The sequence below is a fragment of the Lepidochelys kempii genome, chromosome 7 (genome assembly GCF_965140285.1).
Source record: "Lepidochelys kempii isolate rLepKem1 chromosome 7, rLepKem1.hap1, whole genome shotgun sequence".
Taxonomy (NCBI): domain Eukaryota; kingdom Metazoa; phylum Chordata; order Testudines; family Cheloniidae; genus Lepidochelys; species Lepidochelys kempii.
In genome coordinates this window covers 116,730,842-116,747,845 of record NC_136386.1, presented here as the reverse complement: position 1 = coordinate 116,747,845, position 17,004 = coordinate 116,730,842, and the positions used below count along the sequence as shown (strand labels likewise).

Below are 17,004 nucleotides of genomic sequence, written 5' to 3'. Positions count from 1 at the left end.
TACATCCCTGTGGGTGTCTTTCATCAGAAGACTAGCTACGGTTTTAAAACCAGCCCCCTGAGGTAGCTGCAGCCCTTTGCAGCCTCCCCCTTCTCCCTGGGCCAGATTCTAAGAAAGGTGAGCAACCTCCGCCCGCCCCCCCCTTCCTCCCCTTTCTGCCCCCCCCATCCCGCTTCCTCGCTTTCATTACTAAGTCAGCGGGGCCCGCGGTGATGAGTGAGTTGAAGGAGGCTGATGACGGGAGAATTTCTGAGGCGTTCTTCAACTTCCTCTGCTCAGCTCTGACTAACTCTTTACTGAGCAGCGCCTCTGCCTTCCCGCCGGCGCCGCTCACGGGGGCGGGGCTCGCTTCCCTCCCCCGCACCCCGCCTTAGTGGCCGTGGCCCCAGCGTGGAGGGGGCGGGGGGGTTGCCCATATTTAGAACGTTGGTGGCGTCACTCTCCTTATATGGGCAGTGCCGTCAGGAGCCGGCGTTCCATTCAGATAAATTTCCTCCCCGGCGAACGGAATCCCCTGCTGCTCCGGTGGAAATGCGACGGCGGAGCCGGGCGCGCCGCAGCGGCAGGCAGGGGGGATCAGGGGACCGGCTGTAGCCGCTCGAGCCCAACCCGTTTAAGCCCCCGGCCCTTGTAGCGGAGGGGACCCCCCTCCCTTCTCTTCCCATCCTCAATTTAAGCCACGCAAAAGCGAGACCCCCCCCCCACCACCACCCCCGAGTTCATTGCAGCCTGATCCGCCGCTGGCGACGCTCGAGGAGAGGCTCTGCTCAGCCCAGGGGGGCTGCGGCCGGAGACCGCGATGAAGAAGGTGGCGGCCCTCGACTGCCGCCAGCTCCGGAAGCTCCTGCGGAAGGAGCCCTCCCGCTGCCTGGTGCTGGACTGCAGACCCTACCTGTCCTACTCGGCCTCCCGCCTGCGGGGAGCGCTCAATGTCAACCTCAATTCGGTCGTGATGCGCCGGGCCCGCGGCGGGCCCGTGCCCCTCAACTTCGTGGTGCCGGACGAGGCGGCCCGCACCCGGCTGCTGCTGCCGGGGGAAGGGGCGGCCGCGGCGCGGCTGGCGGCGGTGGTCGTCCTGGATCAAGGCACCGGGCACTGGCAGAAGCTGAAGAAGGAGAGCACGGCGCAGATCGTCCTCAACGCCCTGCTGTCCAGCCTGCCGGAGGCCGGGGCCAGGGTCTGCTTCCTGAAAGGTCAGCGGGGCGGTGGGCCGGGGAACTGGGGGAGAATCGGGGCGTAGGAAGGTAGGGGGAGGTGGGTAGAATAGAAAACAAGGGAGGGGAGGGGAGAGATGAGAGCGCAGTGCAGGGGGAGGGAGGGAAAGCGGCCCCGCTCTGGTATTTCTCTAGCGACGAAATCCGACAAAAGCCTCCGGCCAGTGGAGCCAGGTAACAGCGGCGGTCCCCGCAGAGCAACATACGCAGCATCCACCCCTGGGCTGGGGGCACGAGCAATATTTGACACACGGGAGGTCACGCGGAAGTTTCATTTCATTTATTTTCCCCGCCCTGCAAATCACCCCCTGGTAGACCCCGGCCTGTCTGTCCCTAACTAGACGTGAGTTAAGGGGCTGATGTTAGGGTGGCCGAAGCCACCTTTTGAGGAATAAGAACCGTGTGTGTGGGTGGGTGGGGAGGGGGGTCATTACCATGGAACGAGGTGGCTTCAGCATGGATATGAATTTGAGCGATCTGCAGGGTTAATGAGTCACACAGGTAAGAGTATGCTGGGCTGTTTCCAACCTGCATGCCCTATTTCAGTGATGAATTCCTCTTTCTATCAAAAGGGAACAATGGATTATTTCGCTTGGCAGTGTTGCCGAGTGTCTGAAATCCTCTACAATGGTGGAAATTATCTCAGTCAGACATTATTTCAGTCCTGCGTGTAACTGAAAACCCAAACCCCAAGTAGTCTGTTCCCGGGTTCAGCAGAGCAGAGAACACCTAAGTAATCTGTGAAGAACGGTGCTATAAAGACTTCCCTGGGGCCCGCAGTATTGCCCCAGTGTGAGAATCCTGTGGCTGATGTCACCAATACAGTACTCCCAATGACTATTTATAGCATTTTCATTGCTCCTTTTTGTTTGTCTTTTGTGTCATGCATGGGTCATAAAACAATAAAAATGAGCACTCAGCCCTTTCTTCTGTCCGCCCTGCTCACCCTTCTCCTTCATTTCTCCTCCTAACGCTTTTGTCTTTTTTTATCCTTGCTTTTTCATTCCCTTTTTCAAAAATCCTGTCTGCCTGTGCTCTTCTCAATGCTGTTAGTAAAGGGGAGGGAGGGATCCCTGTAAAGAAACAGAAGCCCTGTTCCATACTTTTCCAGTAACACTTCATCTTGTGGTTTTGCAGCTCTTAAACTGCAGTTTTCTATTCCAGAAAACAGCAGAAGATTTTATTCCTGAAAGGATTTTAAAATGTAAAGTAGAAATTTAAAACAAAGAAAAAGGCTTCCAATCCCTCCCAATAAACAAATAAATGATTGCAGCAAATGCTGGGAAACTAGGGCATTTGTAAGTGAGGAGCGGATAAGTTTTAAATCATAGGTGTCTGTGTGAATTACAAACCCATTGATAAGCATGAAGTGTAATCTTTTAGTGACCACAGGGTAATCTGGTCAGCTCTTCTGTTCACATAGCCTCATTGCAATTTGTGCGTCATATAAGGAACAACACAACAGAGAGGAGTGTAGTTGCATGAGATACAGGCATATATTCCGTGGTACGAGGCTGAAGGAAGGCCCTTGTACCGGAGATGGGAATATGTAGTAATATTATATCCTCTTCCCTTGGGTGAGCTCAAAGCATTTTCCGAATGCCATGTTAAGCTTTTCAACACCCCTGTGAGGTAGAGGTTAAGTGACTTGTCCAAGGTCACTCAGGAAAAGCTGGGAAAAGAGCAAGATCTTCTGATTCTCAGTCTTGTGTTTTAACCACGAGACCATCTTTTCCCTCCTAATGCACTGCCCCTCCCTTTGAAGTTGTGTTTGTGGGATATGTAATATATCTGAGGAAGAGTGAAATGTAGGGGTTTTATTGCAAAATGTTTTCTATCCACTCAGTGTAGAAGTACTTTCCCTTAATTAGTAAAACTACAGACTCTCTTCCTCTTTCCCCCTCAACCCTGTTTCATTTCCAGTAAACACACTGGAAGCTTGAGTCCACCACGCAGGAACATAAAATATGTAGCAGCATTTAGGAAATGGTGCGGTTTGAAACAAGCCAGGCTGACTCAGTGGGCAGCTAGGCTGACTCAGTAGGGAGACAGACCCTTAGAAGTCATGGTGGTTCTCGAAGATGCCTTCTTCCGAAATGCCAGGGGGAAATAAGAATCACTTTTGAAACTCTCTGATCACTGGTCAGAAAACAGTTTAATTTTGTTTTCAGTAACATTAACATTGCTGCCTAACCCCAGGTATGTGAAATGGATCATCCTGTTGATTGTTGGAGGGGTTTTTTCCTGGAAGCTGTAGCTGGCTTTGGTAGGCAGGCTGTCCTAAAGCCTGTCTGTATTTTGAACTGTGTTAAAAATCATCTGACTGTAGTGTGAGGACATAAATGCGAAGAGCCATAAGAGAGACCAGAGACCGTTCTTAACCTTTCTCCCTGTCATCCTTGTTTACCATTCAAGGGGGTGGCATGAAGAGAGGGGGCACTGGGGAAAGTGTGGCTAATTGGGGTCTTAACCAGGGAGTTATGATGCGATTGAGGCATGAGTCAGACTCTTGTCAGCTAATCACAGTGCCCTGTACAATTCTATAGGGAATTGCTTTTAGTACTGAGTAGCGTCATGCCTGTTTGGGTGGGTTTTTTGTAAGCCTCCCTTACTTGTTTAGCTCTAGGAGTTCAATGTGTCAGATCTTCCATGTGTGGAGGAGCAGTTTCTGGGGGGGGGGGGGGGGGTCATGGAAAGGTAAAACAATAAATCACTTACCACTGGGTAGTGGTACTAGCTTCATATAACAAGAATTACGTTAATGATTGATGAAAATAGAGATGTGTACTGTGCTTCAATATGATGAGCAATGTAGTATTTGCAGAAATGACCTCAAGGAAGTTAGGTTTGGGGAGGGGGGGAGAGGATGACTCATTTTAAGAATGGTCTGCAAATATCTTGATCCCCAAGGCTTGCAATTAACCATTTGCCGGCTGCACCCACAATCTGCCCAAGAGAAATCTGTGTCTCTGTTGAAAACATACCTAGATTTCTCTTGGGTGGATTTCTATGCTTATTCAAGAGGAAAAACAACAATATGGGTCATAAATAGATATCATGGTTAAATATATAAATAACATAGATTCTTCCTACGCAAGGCCATCAGGAAGACTGATCAAAACCTTGCCCGGCGTATGGGTTGTTTTGAGAGGCAGGGGGTTTGAGAGGCAATTTCAAGGCATGGTTGTGGGTGAGTTTGAGGGCTTGTAATACTTACCTAAAGAGCCAACACTATTTGCCCTGGATATTGTTTTATTAGCCCCTTTAAAGCCCTGTATTTTATTTATTAATTTGCCTCCTGACCTAGTGACTTTCACTGTGTGCTCACTGGCAAAGGGTTGCACTGTCTTGCAGTAGGTGGAAAGGTATACTTCTGAATTATGAATGGATGGGATTACTATTCTTCTAGGGCCTGATCTAAAGCCCATTGAAGAAAATAGAAAAAATATTGCAACTCCAGCACCCGTGTTATTAAGAGCAACATGAATTTCAGCATATGTCCTTTTTATTAGACATCTGAGACACAGGTTAAAATGTCAGCATGACTGTACCATGCGAATACATCCATATTACTTATGCAGTCGTTCAAAACTTTAGCACTTCTGTTTGTTCTTGAGGAATTCCATTAATGTGGTACCCTGCACTGACATCGTGTATAGTAGTAATAAACGGTTGCAAGTCAGCTAAGCATATCTTGCATTTATTTGGTCTGGGGGCCTTATTTACTTAAGGGCCACACTCCTGAGGATTATTAAATTTACTGTTAAGACTTATTCTTCCTTTTTTCTTTTACTGGAAACTCACTAAAAGGTGCAATTAATAAAGTACAAAAAATGGCTTTTAAATGGTTTCTGTTCCAACTGTTCACATTCACGCTTGAAAGTGACGTGCAGAATATTCACAGTGGTGAAATAGATGTCAGTTTAGCTAATGACAAACTTTGAGTTACAATGTAATAATAGGATTAATTCCTTTTCATTAGCAACGCAGTGAATATAACACTGTACTTAAACGGTGCAGAATAGCTCATGTGAGGCTATCCAGTTGTCAAAGGCTATTCCAGGATTTCATTAAGTTTTATGGCTGTTATTTAATGGATCGATTTCATTCAAAACATCTTCATTAACTTTCAATCCCTTGTGATTGTGTAATTAATCATCACAGTGCAAACACCTCCTATATGTTTATACTCATATAAAAATGCAAATATATGGAATTCATTTATGTTATTTATGTTGGCACACTGCATAGAGTAATAATTGATATTAAGAGGATGAAAACTGTAGCTAGCAATCTCCTTTTCTGTCTCAAGTGCTAGAAATTCTGATAATTTATAAAATACATTAAATGGTTAGTCCTCATGAAGTTAATATTTGCCAGATTCAACAGATTTACATTCACAAACCGTTTTAATCTGTATCCATCAGCTTTTTAGCAAGTTAATAATTGTTAGCTATAGTGCAGTTTTTCTTTGAGAGCACAAAGCCTTTTTAAACAAACTCTTTGACTGAATGGAACTTTCTTTGTTATTGAACACCCCATGGGAGTGGTCATTTATTATGCAGTATTCTGATTTATTGGAAGCTTAACTTCTGAGCTAGCTTAATTAACTAAATTTTCAGAAACCTGAAAATTCATATTTCTCTCTCTGTTTTTTCCTAGGGGGATATGAAACCTTTTACTCTCAATATCCTGAGTGCTGTGTAGATGTAAAACCCATTTCCCCAGAGAGAAATGAAATGGAGAGAAACCTCAACAGCCACTGTGAGAAGCAGAGCACCAACCACAAACCGGCTTATGATCAGGTGTGTTTAGGGGAAGCTGTAAATAATTCTCCCTGTCCCCTCCCCCACATAGACATTTTCCAGGGCTTCCTGTTATAATTGACTATTCACTCTGTTATTTTCATCTGGTGCTTCAATTAAGCTGTCAAAGAATGGGTCTGTGGTTTTTCCTGTTTTCCTGGGGTCTTAAGTGCTGAGGGCTTGAGACCAGGACTGGAGCCAGCAAATACTATTTAACAGAGCAAACACATTCAAAATGATCTGACAAATGCTGTAGGGGAAGGGAAACAGGGATAAGGAGAACATAGCATTTGCTGCACTTCTGAGGTTCAGATTAGTTGTAGGTTATTTCTTAGGGGTTTAAAGGGAAAGGCAGTAGGGAATCCTCTGTCCTCTTTTTGCAACGCCTCCAATTTATGCAAAAAAAAAAAAAAGTTGGAAAAAACTTACAATTTAGTTACCTTAGAATCTAACTATTTATGATATCAAATATACATATATGTGTGATACGTAATATTTTCACAGAGCCAGCTTCTGCTCCCATTATCTTCCGTGGTACAGGATTAAGCCCACAGAGAGAGCTTTCACTTATCCCAAGAAATAGGAAAAAAAGCAAAATACCATCTGTCTTACTTTTAAAAAATCCATAATTCCAGATGTGCAAGATAGTCTTTGTGGTATCTTGGGACAATAATATTTGTAAATATCTGATTCTTCCTCTTCCCCCCCTCCCCCCCGCACTGAGAAATAACCAAATCTTGATCTGAGAAACTTTGGCCACTCCTCTGGAGGTACTGCCAGCCAAAGGAATCATGATGCCTCTTGAATTAAAGCCCCAAAGTAGATCACAAGTGATAGCTGCATCTGTTATCGATCTACCTTGTGAAATATCTGCATACTACTACTGATGCAAACAAACCTGGGTGCTAGTAAAAAAGCCATTGTAGTGTGAATCGGCAATCCACATGTCGAGTAAAGAGCTGTTCCAAATACTGCTCAGTAGTACCCTTGTACTAGTGTTTTCAAAAGAAGGAAAACCACAAACCAACGCAGCTAGCGCAAATATTATATTTTGTTGACTTTCTCATTACACTAGCAAGTACGTCACAGTCGGCAAAAGGAGACTTTCCTTTTCAAAATCCTTAAGCAACAAATGTCACTCTAGGGGACTTAAATCTTAAAGCAAGGACAGGAAAAGAACCGCCACATGTATCATCAGCCATTAAGGACTTATGCATCTATCTACCTTTGATCTCCAATGCTTTTCAGTCCCCTGTATCAGTGGTTCTCAACTAGGGGTACACATACCCTGGCGGGTACACCGGGGTCTTCCAGGGGGTACATCAATTCATCTGGATATTTGCCTAGTTTTAGAACAGGCTACATAGTGAAGTCAGTACAAACTAAAATTTCATACAGACAATGATTTGTTTATACTGCTCTGAAATGTAAGTACGATATTTATATTCCAGTTGATTAATTTTGTAAATCTATGGTAAAAATGAGAAAGTAAGCAACTTTTCAGTAATAGTGCGCTGTGACACTTTTGTATTTTTATGTGTGATTTTATAAGCAAGTAGTTTTTCAGGTGAAACTTGGGGGTACACAAGACAAATCAGACTCCTGAAAGGGGTAGAGTAGCCTGGAAAGGTTGAGAGCTACTGCCCTGGATGACATGCAAGGAACCACTCCTGCAATCCGCAACAGATGCAGATTCATTTTAACAGGAACAAGACACCAAAGGGACCTGCGGGTGCCCTGCATCTTGTTGGATTGGGACCCCTAGTAGCCCAGTTGAAATTACTGGGGCTATTCATATGCTAGAAGCTGGGAATGGGCGACAGGGGATGGATCACTTGATGATTACCTGTTCTGTTCATTCCCTCTGGGGGCACCTGGCATTGGCCACTGTCGGAAGACAAGATACTGGGCTAGAGGGACCTTTGGTCTGATGCACTACGGCTTCTTAAGAGTGAGAGTGGGAGGACTAGGTTCTGTGAATAGTATATTGTTTAGAAGATCAATTTCTCTGTGGTACTTCCTCTTTGTGGGATTTCCACTGGGGAAATCCTCACACCAACAAACACACCCAGGGGAACACTTCTGATTACAGCTCTCAGTCTGGGGTCGAGCTGATTTTGTTCAGTAGTGTTCTGTTTCTTGAACCTGGAGGCCGGTTTTGTCCTGAGCAGGCTGAGAATGTTCATTCCTTTTTACCGCTGAACAAAACATTGACTAAAAGGCACTCTTTTGGGGGGTGTCTCGAGGTGACCTGCAAAGGGAAAACACTCACATTCCAGCCGCTTTCCCAGCATGTGCTGAATAACGGCATTAATAGCCAGACTAAGGCAGGTATTCAGCGTACTGCAAATGAAGGCAGTGCCGCTCAGCCTAGGTCCTGTGCAGTGAGCGCACCATGGGAAAGTTACCTGCCGAGTCTTTGAAATGCTTCTCTGTTAGGCTGTGTTTTGGGTTTTGTTCCCTTTCTTCCCCCCTTCCCACGCATCTACTATTTACTTCCTTTCGTGGAAGAAGGAACAGAAATTACATCTCTGGTGGCAGAAAGCTGTGGGTGGCCCAGAGCAGCAGCAGTGAGTGTGCGGTGCATATGACGTGGCAGAGTTCTGTGCCTCCATGTTACTGCTGTTAGGCATGCAGGAAATGGAGGCAGCTAAGCTTTGTCACTGAGGTCGGGGGAGGCTCTGCAAACAGACACCAGCTGTCACTGTGCAAGTCTCTCTTAGGTGTGGGTGAAAAAGGTGCTTTACTCTTCAATCCATTTATGTTTTCAGGTTTGCTTTCAAAGCAGCCATACAATAAACACACACATCTAGGCATTCGGAAGTCTAGTGTGTGTGTGTGTGGGGGGGGGGTGGGTTGGGTTGTTTTTTGGTTTTTTTTCTTGGTTACAAATTGGGTACTGTGAGGTTTCTTGTTAACATACTTGGTGTGCGTGGGTTCCAAGCCCTGCACTGATCGCACAAACTGGTTTTCTGTGTGCACCTTTGTGCACTGCTTTGAAATGGCACCCTTTTTGTCTCCGCAAACTCTCCAGGGAAATTAGCTTCACATATGAAAGCACTTTGGGTGAGTTCTAAGGGGAAGCATAGCACTTTAAAGAAAGCAAGAAACATCATGTGTGTGAGTGGGCTGGAACTGGTTTCGGACCTCAGCTGTGGATGGACAAGAAAATGAAAGCCTTTTTCTGTGTGGGCTCTGCCATTACAATGATTCACTGGTCAGGATCTAAAACCACCAGACAGGGAGTCAGCACCCACGCTGGCTCTGCTGAATTTCTCTGTTCAATGATTCTGCCATAACGTAAGACAAAGCTCACTTTGGGGTGGTGGGAAAAAGCAAAATAACATATTTTTATCTTTAACTTCTAGGGTGGTCCAGTTGAAATCCTGCCTTTCCTTTACCTTGGCAGTGCCTACCATGCTTCCAAGTGTGAGTTCCTAGCCAACCTGCACATCACAGCCTTGCTCAATGTCTCCAGGAAAGGTTCAGAGTCCTTTAAAGAGCAATATTGTTATAAATGGATCCCAGTGGAGGACAGTCACATGGCAGACATCAGCTCTCACTTCCAGGAAGCCATAGATTTCATTGGTAGGTATAGCTATTCTACTGTATCTTTAAAAAAGATTGAAGAGTCAATGAATTTTAAAAAATCTCAAATACTCTATACTTCTATAGCACCTTTCAGCCAAGGAACTCAAAGCGCTTTTCAAATCATGAGAGGCCCATGATGCGGTCAAGTATTATACTGATTTTACTTAAGGGCAAATTGACATATGGAGTGGTTAAGGATTTTGTTTAAGGTTTCATGATAAATCAGTGGTAAAGTACCCAGCAATCTGATCACCTTCTCTTGTCCTAACCACTAGACAACACACCTAAAAACTAGATCTATATCTGTGTCTGAATATGAAAATTGCTGTTTAAATACTAAATCTAGATCTATGTGCAAAATCCATATGGAATTGGCATACAAATTAACTTTTGAAAGGGAAAACTGCATTTAACCATTCTTTCTTTTAAATGAGATTCCATTTTGAAAAAATCTCTTCTAGCTAAATGCAGCAACTAATTTACACACATTCCTAGAAAAGGGAAAGCACAAATTATTTTCATGCATTCCCAGATGTCATTGCAAATGCCCAAGCTTATTTTAATCATGTATAAAATTAGACTGATATTTTTTTCTCATCATCAGATGAATTAAAAGCAGGCAAATACGGAAAATGTGGACTGGGAGCATAGTTTCTTTCCAGGTCTCTCTTCCAGATTTGTGTAGAGAGCAGAATTTGAGGATAAATATGATTTACATTTGGCTTTGTAGGGGGAAGACGGGACAAAGCAACTCAGTGGTATCAAGTTGCACAGACCACGGGCATGCGTAGGGCAGGGGCAATGGGATGGTGCTGGAGATAATTATATGAGTTATATATATATATATATATATATAACTCATGTTATATTATATAATTCGGTGTCTGTAAGACTGTAGCAAACACACATGTAATTTCAGCCCAATAAAGGAATGTTTCCAAAGACGATGGTCTTTCTTCTAGCTTTCGTATGGGGGTGTCTTCTGCACATCGGGCCTTGTACAAAGCCTATTGATGTTAATGGAAAGACTCCCACTGACTTCCTTGGCCTTTGGATAAGGCCCATGATTCCTAGTGAATGCAGGGTTAGCTTATTTATTTATTTGTTTGTATTGCAGCAGTGCCTAGGAGTCCCAGTCATGGACCAGAACCCCATTGTGGCAGGTGCTGTACAAACACAGCACGTCCACATTATTGCAGAGCCATTTTGGCCTTGCTTTGTCCTTTAAATCATTTTGATTACTAAAGCCAAGTCTACATGAGAAAATTAGGTCTATCAACTATCTCAGTCAGGAGGGTGAGAAATCCACACCCCTGAGAGGTGGCATTAAGCCGACCTAAGTCCCGGTGCCGATAACACTAGGTCGACTGAGGAATTCTTCCATTGACCTAGCTACTGCCTTTCGGGGAGGTGGATTGCCTATGCCAATGGGAGAACCCTTTCCATCAGAGTAGGCAGCGTCTACACTGATGTGCTACAGTGGCACAGCTGCATTGACGCACTGGTGCCGCTAGAGCATTTTACGTGTAGACAAGTGCTTAGTAACTTAGGGTATGTCTGCACAGGGAGAAAAGATCCGTGTCCCACATGCGGTAGGCCTGGCTCAGCTGGCTTGGGCTCACCGGGCATGGACGGCATGGGGGAAAATTACTGTGTTGACTTTTGGGCGTGGGCCGGGGCCTGAGCTCTGGGACCCTGGGCGGGGGGAGCATCTAAACAGCATTTTTTCAGCGTTGACTGTGAGCCCAAGTCAGCTGACCAAGGCCAGCTAAGGGTTTTTTGTCTCTCTGTAGACACACCCTTTAACTTTTGCTTTTAAATAACCCTGTCTTGCATCAAATTGGGAGGCCTTCCGAAAGATCCAGTCCTCCCCTCTCACCCCCAGGATATTGGACAGACCTAGATAGGGTTAATGGCATGGCAATTAACTCTGTGGAGCACTACAGAAGGAAGCCACAATGTAAAACACAGAGTTGATGGGCGTAGACTTGTGGGTGGAGACTTGTGCTATCAATAACATTTGAAAGGAAAACAGAGAGGAATCACAAAGTTAATTATGAAGTCTCTCTTTTTTTCTGCCTGTCTGTTGCTGGTGGTTTAGTTGGGTCATTCAGATTCAGCGGACTCTTAAAAAGAGAGGGGTAGCTTGCAGGTTGTAACATATATTTCTAGCCTCTAATTGCTTTCTGGTGCTGATGACTTATGGGGCTTTTTACATTTTTAAGGGGAAACTCCAGTGCACCACAATCAGTAGGGATTTTTTAGTATGATTTTCCCCCTCTTCTGGTAGAAGTTTAGTCACTTAGAACTCGCCAAACACTTTGAGGATGGCTTAACTTTTGGTTTTCCTTTTTATTTCTAACGTAGTGGGAACTGTAGATTTCTGTAGCGGTTCACACACATAGATTATTTTGTACAACAACTAAATTTAACCAACTGCCGAGGATTTCGTCCTTCATCAGATGACAAAAGGGGAAAGGAAAACGATAACGTGTTCAGCTTTTTATGTTGTTTCAGGGTTATGTATAGAGCACACGCTCATGTTCCATTTCTCAGTAAACTCGGGAACATATTTCTCAAGCCAGCCTGACCAGAGAATTTCTATTTTCAAACTAGATTTTTATGGAAGGAGCTTATTTTAAGCATTTTTCTTTAATCTAATAACAATAATTGTGTTGTGTGAGTAACCTCCATGCCTCCTGATGTGGAAAATGGTAGTTTGCACAAGCCATTTATAGCCTGACTTAAGTCCAAGTATCCTTTAACTGGGCTATAATTAGAGACTTTATACTATTTATTATGCACTTTGTGGTGGAAGCCGCAGGAATCAAGCTTGGCATCCCCATACAACTGTAAGTGTGTGTGTGTGTGGGGAGAGGGGGCGGCGTACCAAAAAGATCCGGGTAAGGGAACAGAGATGGTATTTCACATTGGCTAAGAGCCTATCTCAGCAATGCTGAGAGACCTTGCTATAACATAGCAGTGACCCAGCCATATTATACAGCAGTTCTGCCCTGCCAGCAAACAGGTGCATGCTCTGTTATGGTGCTGTATTTCTCCTCTAGTTTTGTGTTATAACAGTCATTTTTGCTGTGTTGATGAACCCTCAGTTCTGTATCTTCACCCACTGCGGTCGACAGCTCCCTGAGAGACTTTCGAAGATGGGTTGAGATACTTGCCCAGTGCAAACCCAATAACTTTCTATTTTCCAGTTTGGGACCATTTAACGTGGGTTTGTAGGTTGGTGTTTTGGGGGTATTTTTGCAACACAGCTGTCAAATGAGGGCAAATACGCGTAATGTTGTGTCTCAGAACCAAGTGAGGTTCAGGTTCATCGTTTCTGAAAACACTAGTTGCCCAGGTGAACTTACCCAATCAAACTCAATTCTGAAGTCCTATCCCAAGTGAAACTCCTGCTGAGCATGACTGCAGCTTTCTCGGGGTTAGGACAGCGGAACTGGGCCCGTGCATTGATGACTTTGAGCACTAACAAAGAAAATGTTACGCTAGCTGCAAGGGCAGCATCATACAAGTGCCTGTTGGGTACCAAACTCTGTCCCACAAAGCTGAACGAATACAGCATTCTGATTGCTGTGGAATTGCTGATACTTTCCACCTTGTCTTTGTAGGAAAAGATAATTTAATTTTTTTGCGGAAGAGAAGGGGAAAAGCCTTCTTAAAATTAGAGCTTGGGCCAAAGGGACGGCTCTTAAGCAGATCCCAATCTGTATTTTGACTCAGACCCATCTCTGCTTGTTGTTTTAATCTCTGCTTGATCATGAATTGTTTGTGTATCAAATAAGAGGGGGACTCACCCTCCTCCTGGATGACTGGACATGTGGCTTCTTCTAGATGATGCATTTTGTTTTCAGTGTCCCTTGAAATGAGAACTGCAGCATCCTTCTTGTCCGTAATGAGAACTAATGTCTGTAATGAATTATTTCTTTCCAGACTGCGTGAGGCGAGCTGGAGGCAAAATCCTGGTGCACTGTGAAGCCGGAATTTCACGCTCCCCCACCATCTGCATGGCTTATCTCATGAAAACGAAAAAGTTCCGCCTGGAGGAGGCATTTGATTACATCAAACAACGTAGGAGTCTGATCTCACCAAATTTTGGTTTCATGGGCCAATTACTACAGTATGAGTCAGAGATCCTGTCTTCCACTCCTAGTCCCCCTGTTGCCTCATGCAAAAGAGAAGCTGTGTCTTTTTTTGCAGAAGAACTGACTTTAAGCAAAAACTTTGAAGGCTCATGTTACACATTTCCTACCTCAGTCTTGAGTTCTGTGCCCATTCGTTCTCCTGTCCATCAGCTAAAACTTAGTCCTATTACTGCATCTTCATCATGCTAAGCTCTATTGGAAATTAGAAATAATATGTTCCTTTGTTACCAACTGTGATTCCAATAAGAACATTTCATGAACGTGCAATACAGAAGGCCTCACTGATTTATTCCAAAACAGAATAGTCATAGTGGGTGAAAACTTGTGTATATGGACACTAACTACCAACAAAAGTGATGTACACAGGGCTGGCTTTCTAAAGATTTAATGTCCTCTTTAAAAACAAAACAACACTGCTTTTCTAAGTTTTTAATAGAGTGCAACCACTACTGTACTTCCAGACCCCTAGGGAACAATGGAACCCCTTCCACGTAAACGGGTCAGACCCATACAACTGTCTCTCAGTTCCTGTCTCTTTGAAAAATTGTAACAGCCTTGTTTAAAGGGTAAGCAATAAACAACTGTATCAGGAAAGATCAAGTCAAATGAAAAGCACAATCCTTGAAACGACAGGGAAGGCAAGCACTCTAATATTCGTTTTGCCTTTTTTCTTGTTGTTTGTTTTCATGCGTCAGGGATTAAGCTGATCTGAAGCTGGGGTTAGAAAGAAATTTCCCTTTGTGATTTTATTATTGCAGAATCAGGGGCATTACAGTGGGTTTTCACCTTTCTCAGAAGCATCAGGCATTGGGCCACTCTCTGTGACAAGATATTTAATTACATGGACCATCGATCTATTTAGGTGTGGCGTTTCCTGTGTTTCTGCATTTGCCTTTGTACTGTATGTGCTTTTACCTAACACAGAGAACCAGGGACTTTAAATGAAGTGATCAGGCTATCCTGCTGAGCTACTATATCTCATCTGTTATTTAAGAACTGCCCTATAATACTTGAACATCTATCTAACCCTCCTCAAAGTTACTCTTCCATCCATTGAAACTGTAATTGATGGAATTTAGACTAAAAGTCTCAGCCCCATCCTCTGACCCCTTCAAAGTGTTACTGGTTCGTACTATGTGGAGAAAAGTGGTCTTGTTCAGTGTTACATGGCTTGCTGTCATATGTAGGGTCACTCCCACCTAATGTTTCTTCTGATAAAATTGTCTCTCACAAGGGGACTGACTGTCTTTTGTGTTGAGTTTCTGTGTCTGCAGGGAGTTCGGTATGTGCTGCTGCTTTGTCCGTTGACCTTTGTTTTTTTATATGGGAAATAGCAATAATTCCCTGAAGATCTTGTGAATGTGAAAGAAAAACTGAAATGTTTTTATGGAGTGTCAAATAAAAGAAAAACTGTTGAAAAAATTCTGCTTGCTTTACTTGCAACAAGTCCATTAGGCTCATAAACAGCTTGTGCCACAGAGTGTAGTGAAAGCAGTCTTGGGCCATGGGAACCCCGAAGCAGATATATTGAAAGAGGAGAGAGTAAAAGCACCTGGGCTACCTGCAGAAGACCCCAAAAGTATGTATTTATTTAAGAAGCCTGAAACACGGTGGCTTATTTCCAGGTGGTTTGTGGGAACACTCCTGGTTGACAGCTGCCATTTTGTTTGTGAGCAGGGACTGAACTGGGGACTCACAACGTAAAACCATGAGCCTTTTACATCTTCAACTGAATGACTTATGTCCTCTCCTTGGGAGCTGTAAGAGTTCTGTGAATCAAGCACAAAGGGGTGGGGACAGGGACATGTAATACACAGCAAACTGTGGGTTTATGATGTTTTGGAACCGGAAGTTCATGTGAAATGTCAGAGTCTCTGAGCCATTTCTTGTCCTGGAACCAGCTGCAAGTGGTAATTGCCATGAAGCTGCCCTGGAGATGTTTCTGGCTCAGCACTACACCCTGCTCTCTCCAAGTTATCAGAATCTAACGTTTTGGCTCCTTTACAGACCCTCCAAATGCTGTGTGGCTTATCCATCTGTAGGAGAGGCTAAACTAAAGGGAAAGGGGATGAAGGACAGGGCACAGGGGAAGAAGAGGGTCGGACAGACAGGGGTGGAGTGAATCTAAGGTGAAGAGATGGGGAGGGTTGGAACAAACAGCCAATCAGCTCAGGGCAGAAAAAGTCAAGTCAAAGCTCTGAATGTCCAGAGATCCCTGCCTTGGCTGTTTCTGCTCCTTCCAGCTGGAGTCTCTGGCTGGCTCCACGGAGCAGCAGGGAGCCACCACCTGGGTCCTAGTGGTCTAAGAGTGGGGGAGTTCTCTTCCACACAGTTCTGGGTCCAGTGGGGTACTGGATAAAGGGGTGACCCCAGCTGGGGCCCATTATACCCTCGCTCCCCTCCTTTGGCTGCTTCTGTCCCGACTGGCTGGAGTCTCTGACTCTGGCCTTAATGTAAGTACTAGTAATAACTCTTTGCCTTTATGGCAACTTTCATCAGAGGCAGTCAGAATGCTTTATGAGAGAGGGCCCAGAACTGTTCCTTCAACCTGAGGAAACCGAGGCCCAGAGTGTTAGATAATTTGTTGGAGGTCGCAGTGTGCGTCAGTGACAAGGCAGGGAATAGAGCCCGTGCCTCCCGCGAAAGCTCTGCAGTATTATTAGTCATTTGTATTTCTCCTAGCTCAAAACTCCATATGGCCGCGCGTACGTATTCTTTGTGCATTAGGCACTTTGCTAAAGGCCACTTTCTCCTCCCCCTCCCCAGTGACTCACATAAAGAAGATGATTTTATGTTCCCCAGTGAAAGCGTGATGTCCAATCTGAGCTACTACTGGCAAATGCATCTACAAGCTGTCAGAAAAAAGCTAAGCCAAGAAATGGTTTGGGACACTATTGTTCTACACCAGAAGCAAGAACTACAGCACAGCTGTTGTCTTCCTCTGTTTGCCACTCCTCTCCCTCCCCGTAATCAATCTGTTGGTTTCCATACTGGTACCTGGTTGACGCTTCCACAGCTGCTGTAGACACAGCTTTCTAAACCCCAGAGGTCCCAGACAACTGTCTCACTCTCTGCCTCTACCCCAAACTCCAACACTTACACTGGCTTCCTATTGTCTCCAAATCCTATTCACACCCTGCTCACCCACGCTCAGCAACCTCAGGCTGAGGCTGATCCTGCTGACTCTCCACAGTCAAAGGCTACTCTTTCACTGGTGCTGTCCCTTCTGTC

General features: G+C 44.7%; 1 protein-coding gene across 1 annotated transcript; it reads left to right on the top strand.

Moving 5' to 3' along the window:
• Nucleotides 1–471: 471 nt before the first annotated feature.
• DUSP5 (dual specificity phosphatase 5) lies at nt 472–15,195 on the top strand. The gene is made up of 4 exons (XM_073354396.1): nt 472–1,193; nt 5,877–6,019; nt 9,388–9,607; nt 13,562–15,195. Exons 1-4 carry the CDS (start codon nt 800–802, stop codon nt 13,960–13,962), a joined length of 1,158 nt encoding a protein of 385 aa, XP_073210497.1. The 5' UTR covers nt 472–799; the 3' UTR covers nt 13,963–15,195.
• Nucleotides 15,196–17,004: the final 1,809 nt, after the last annotated feature.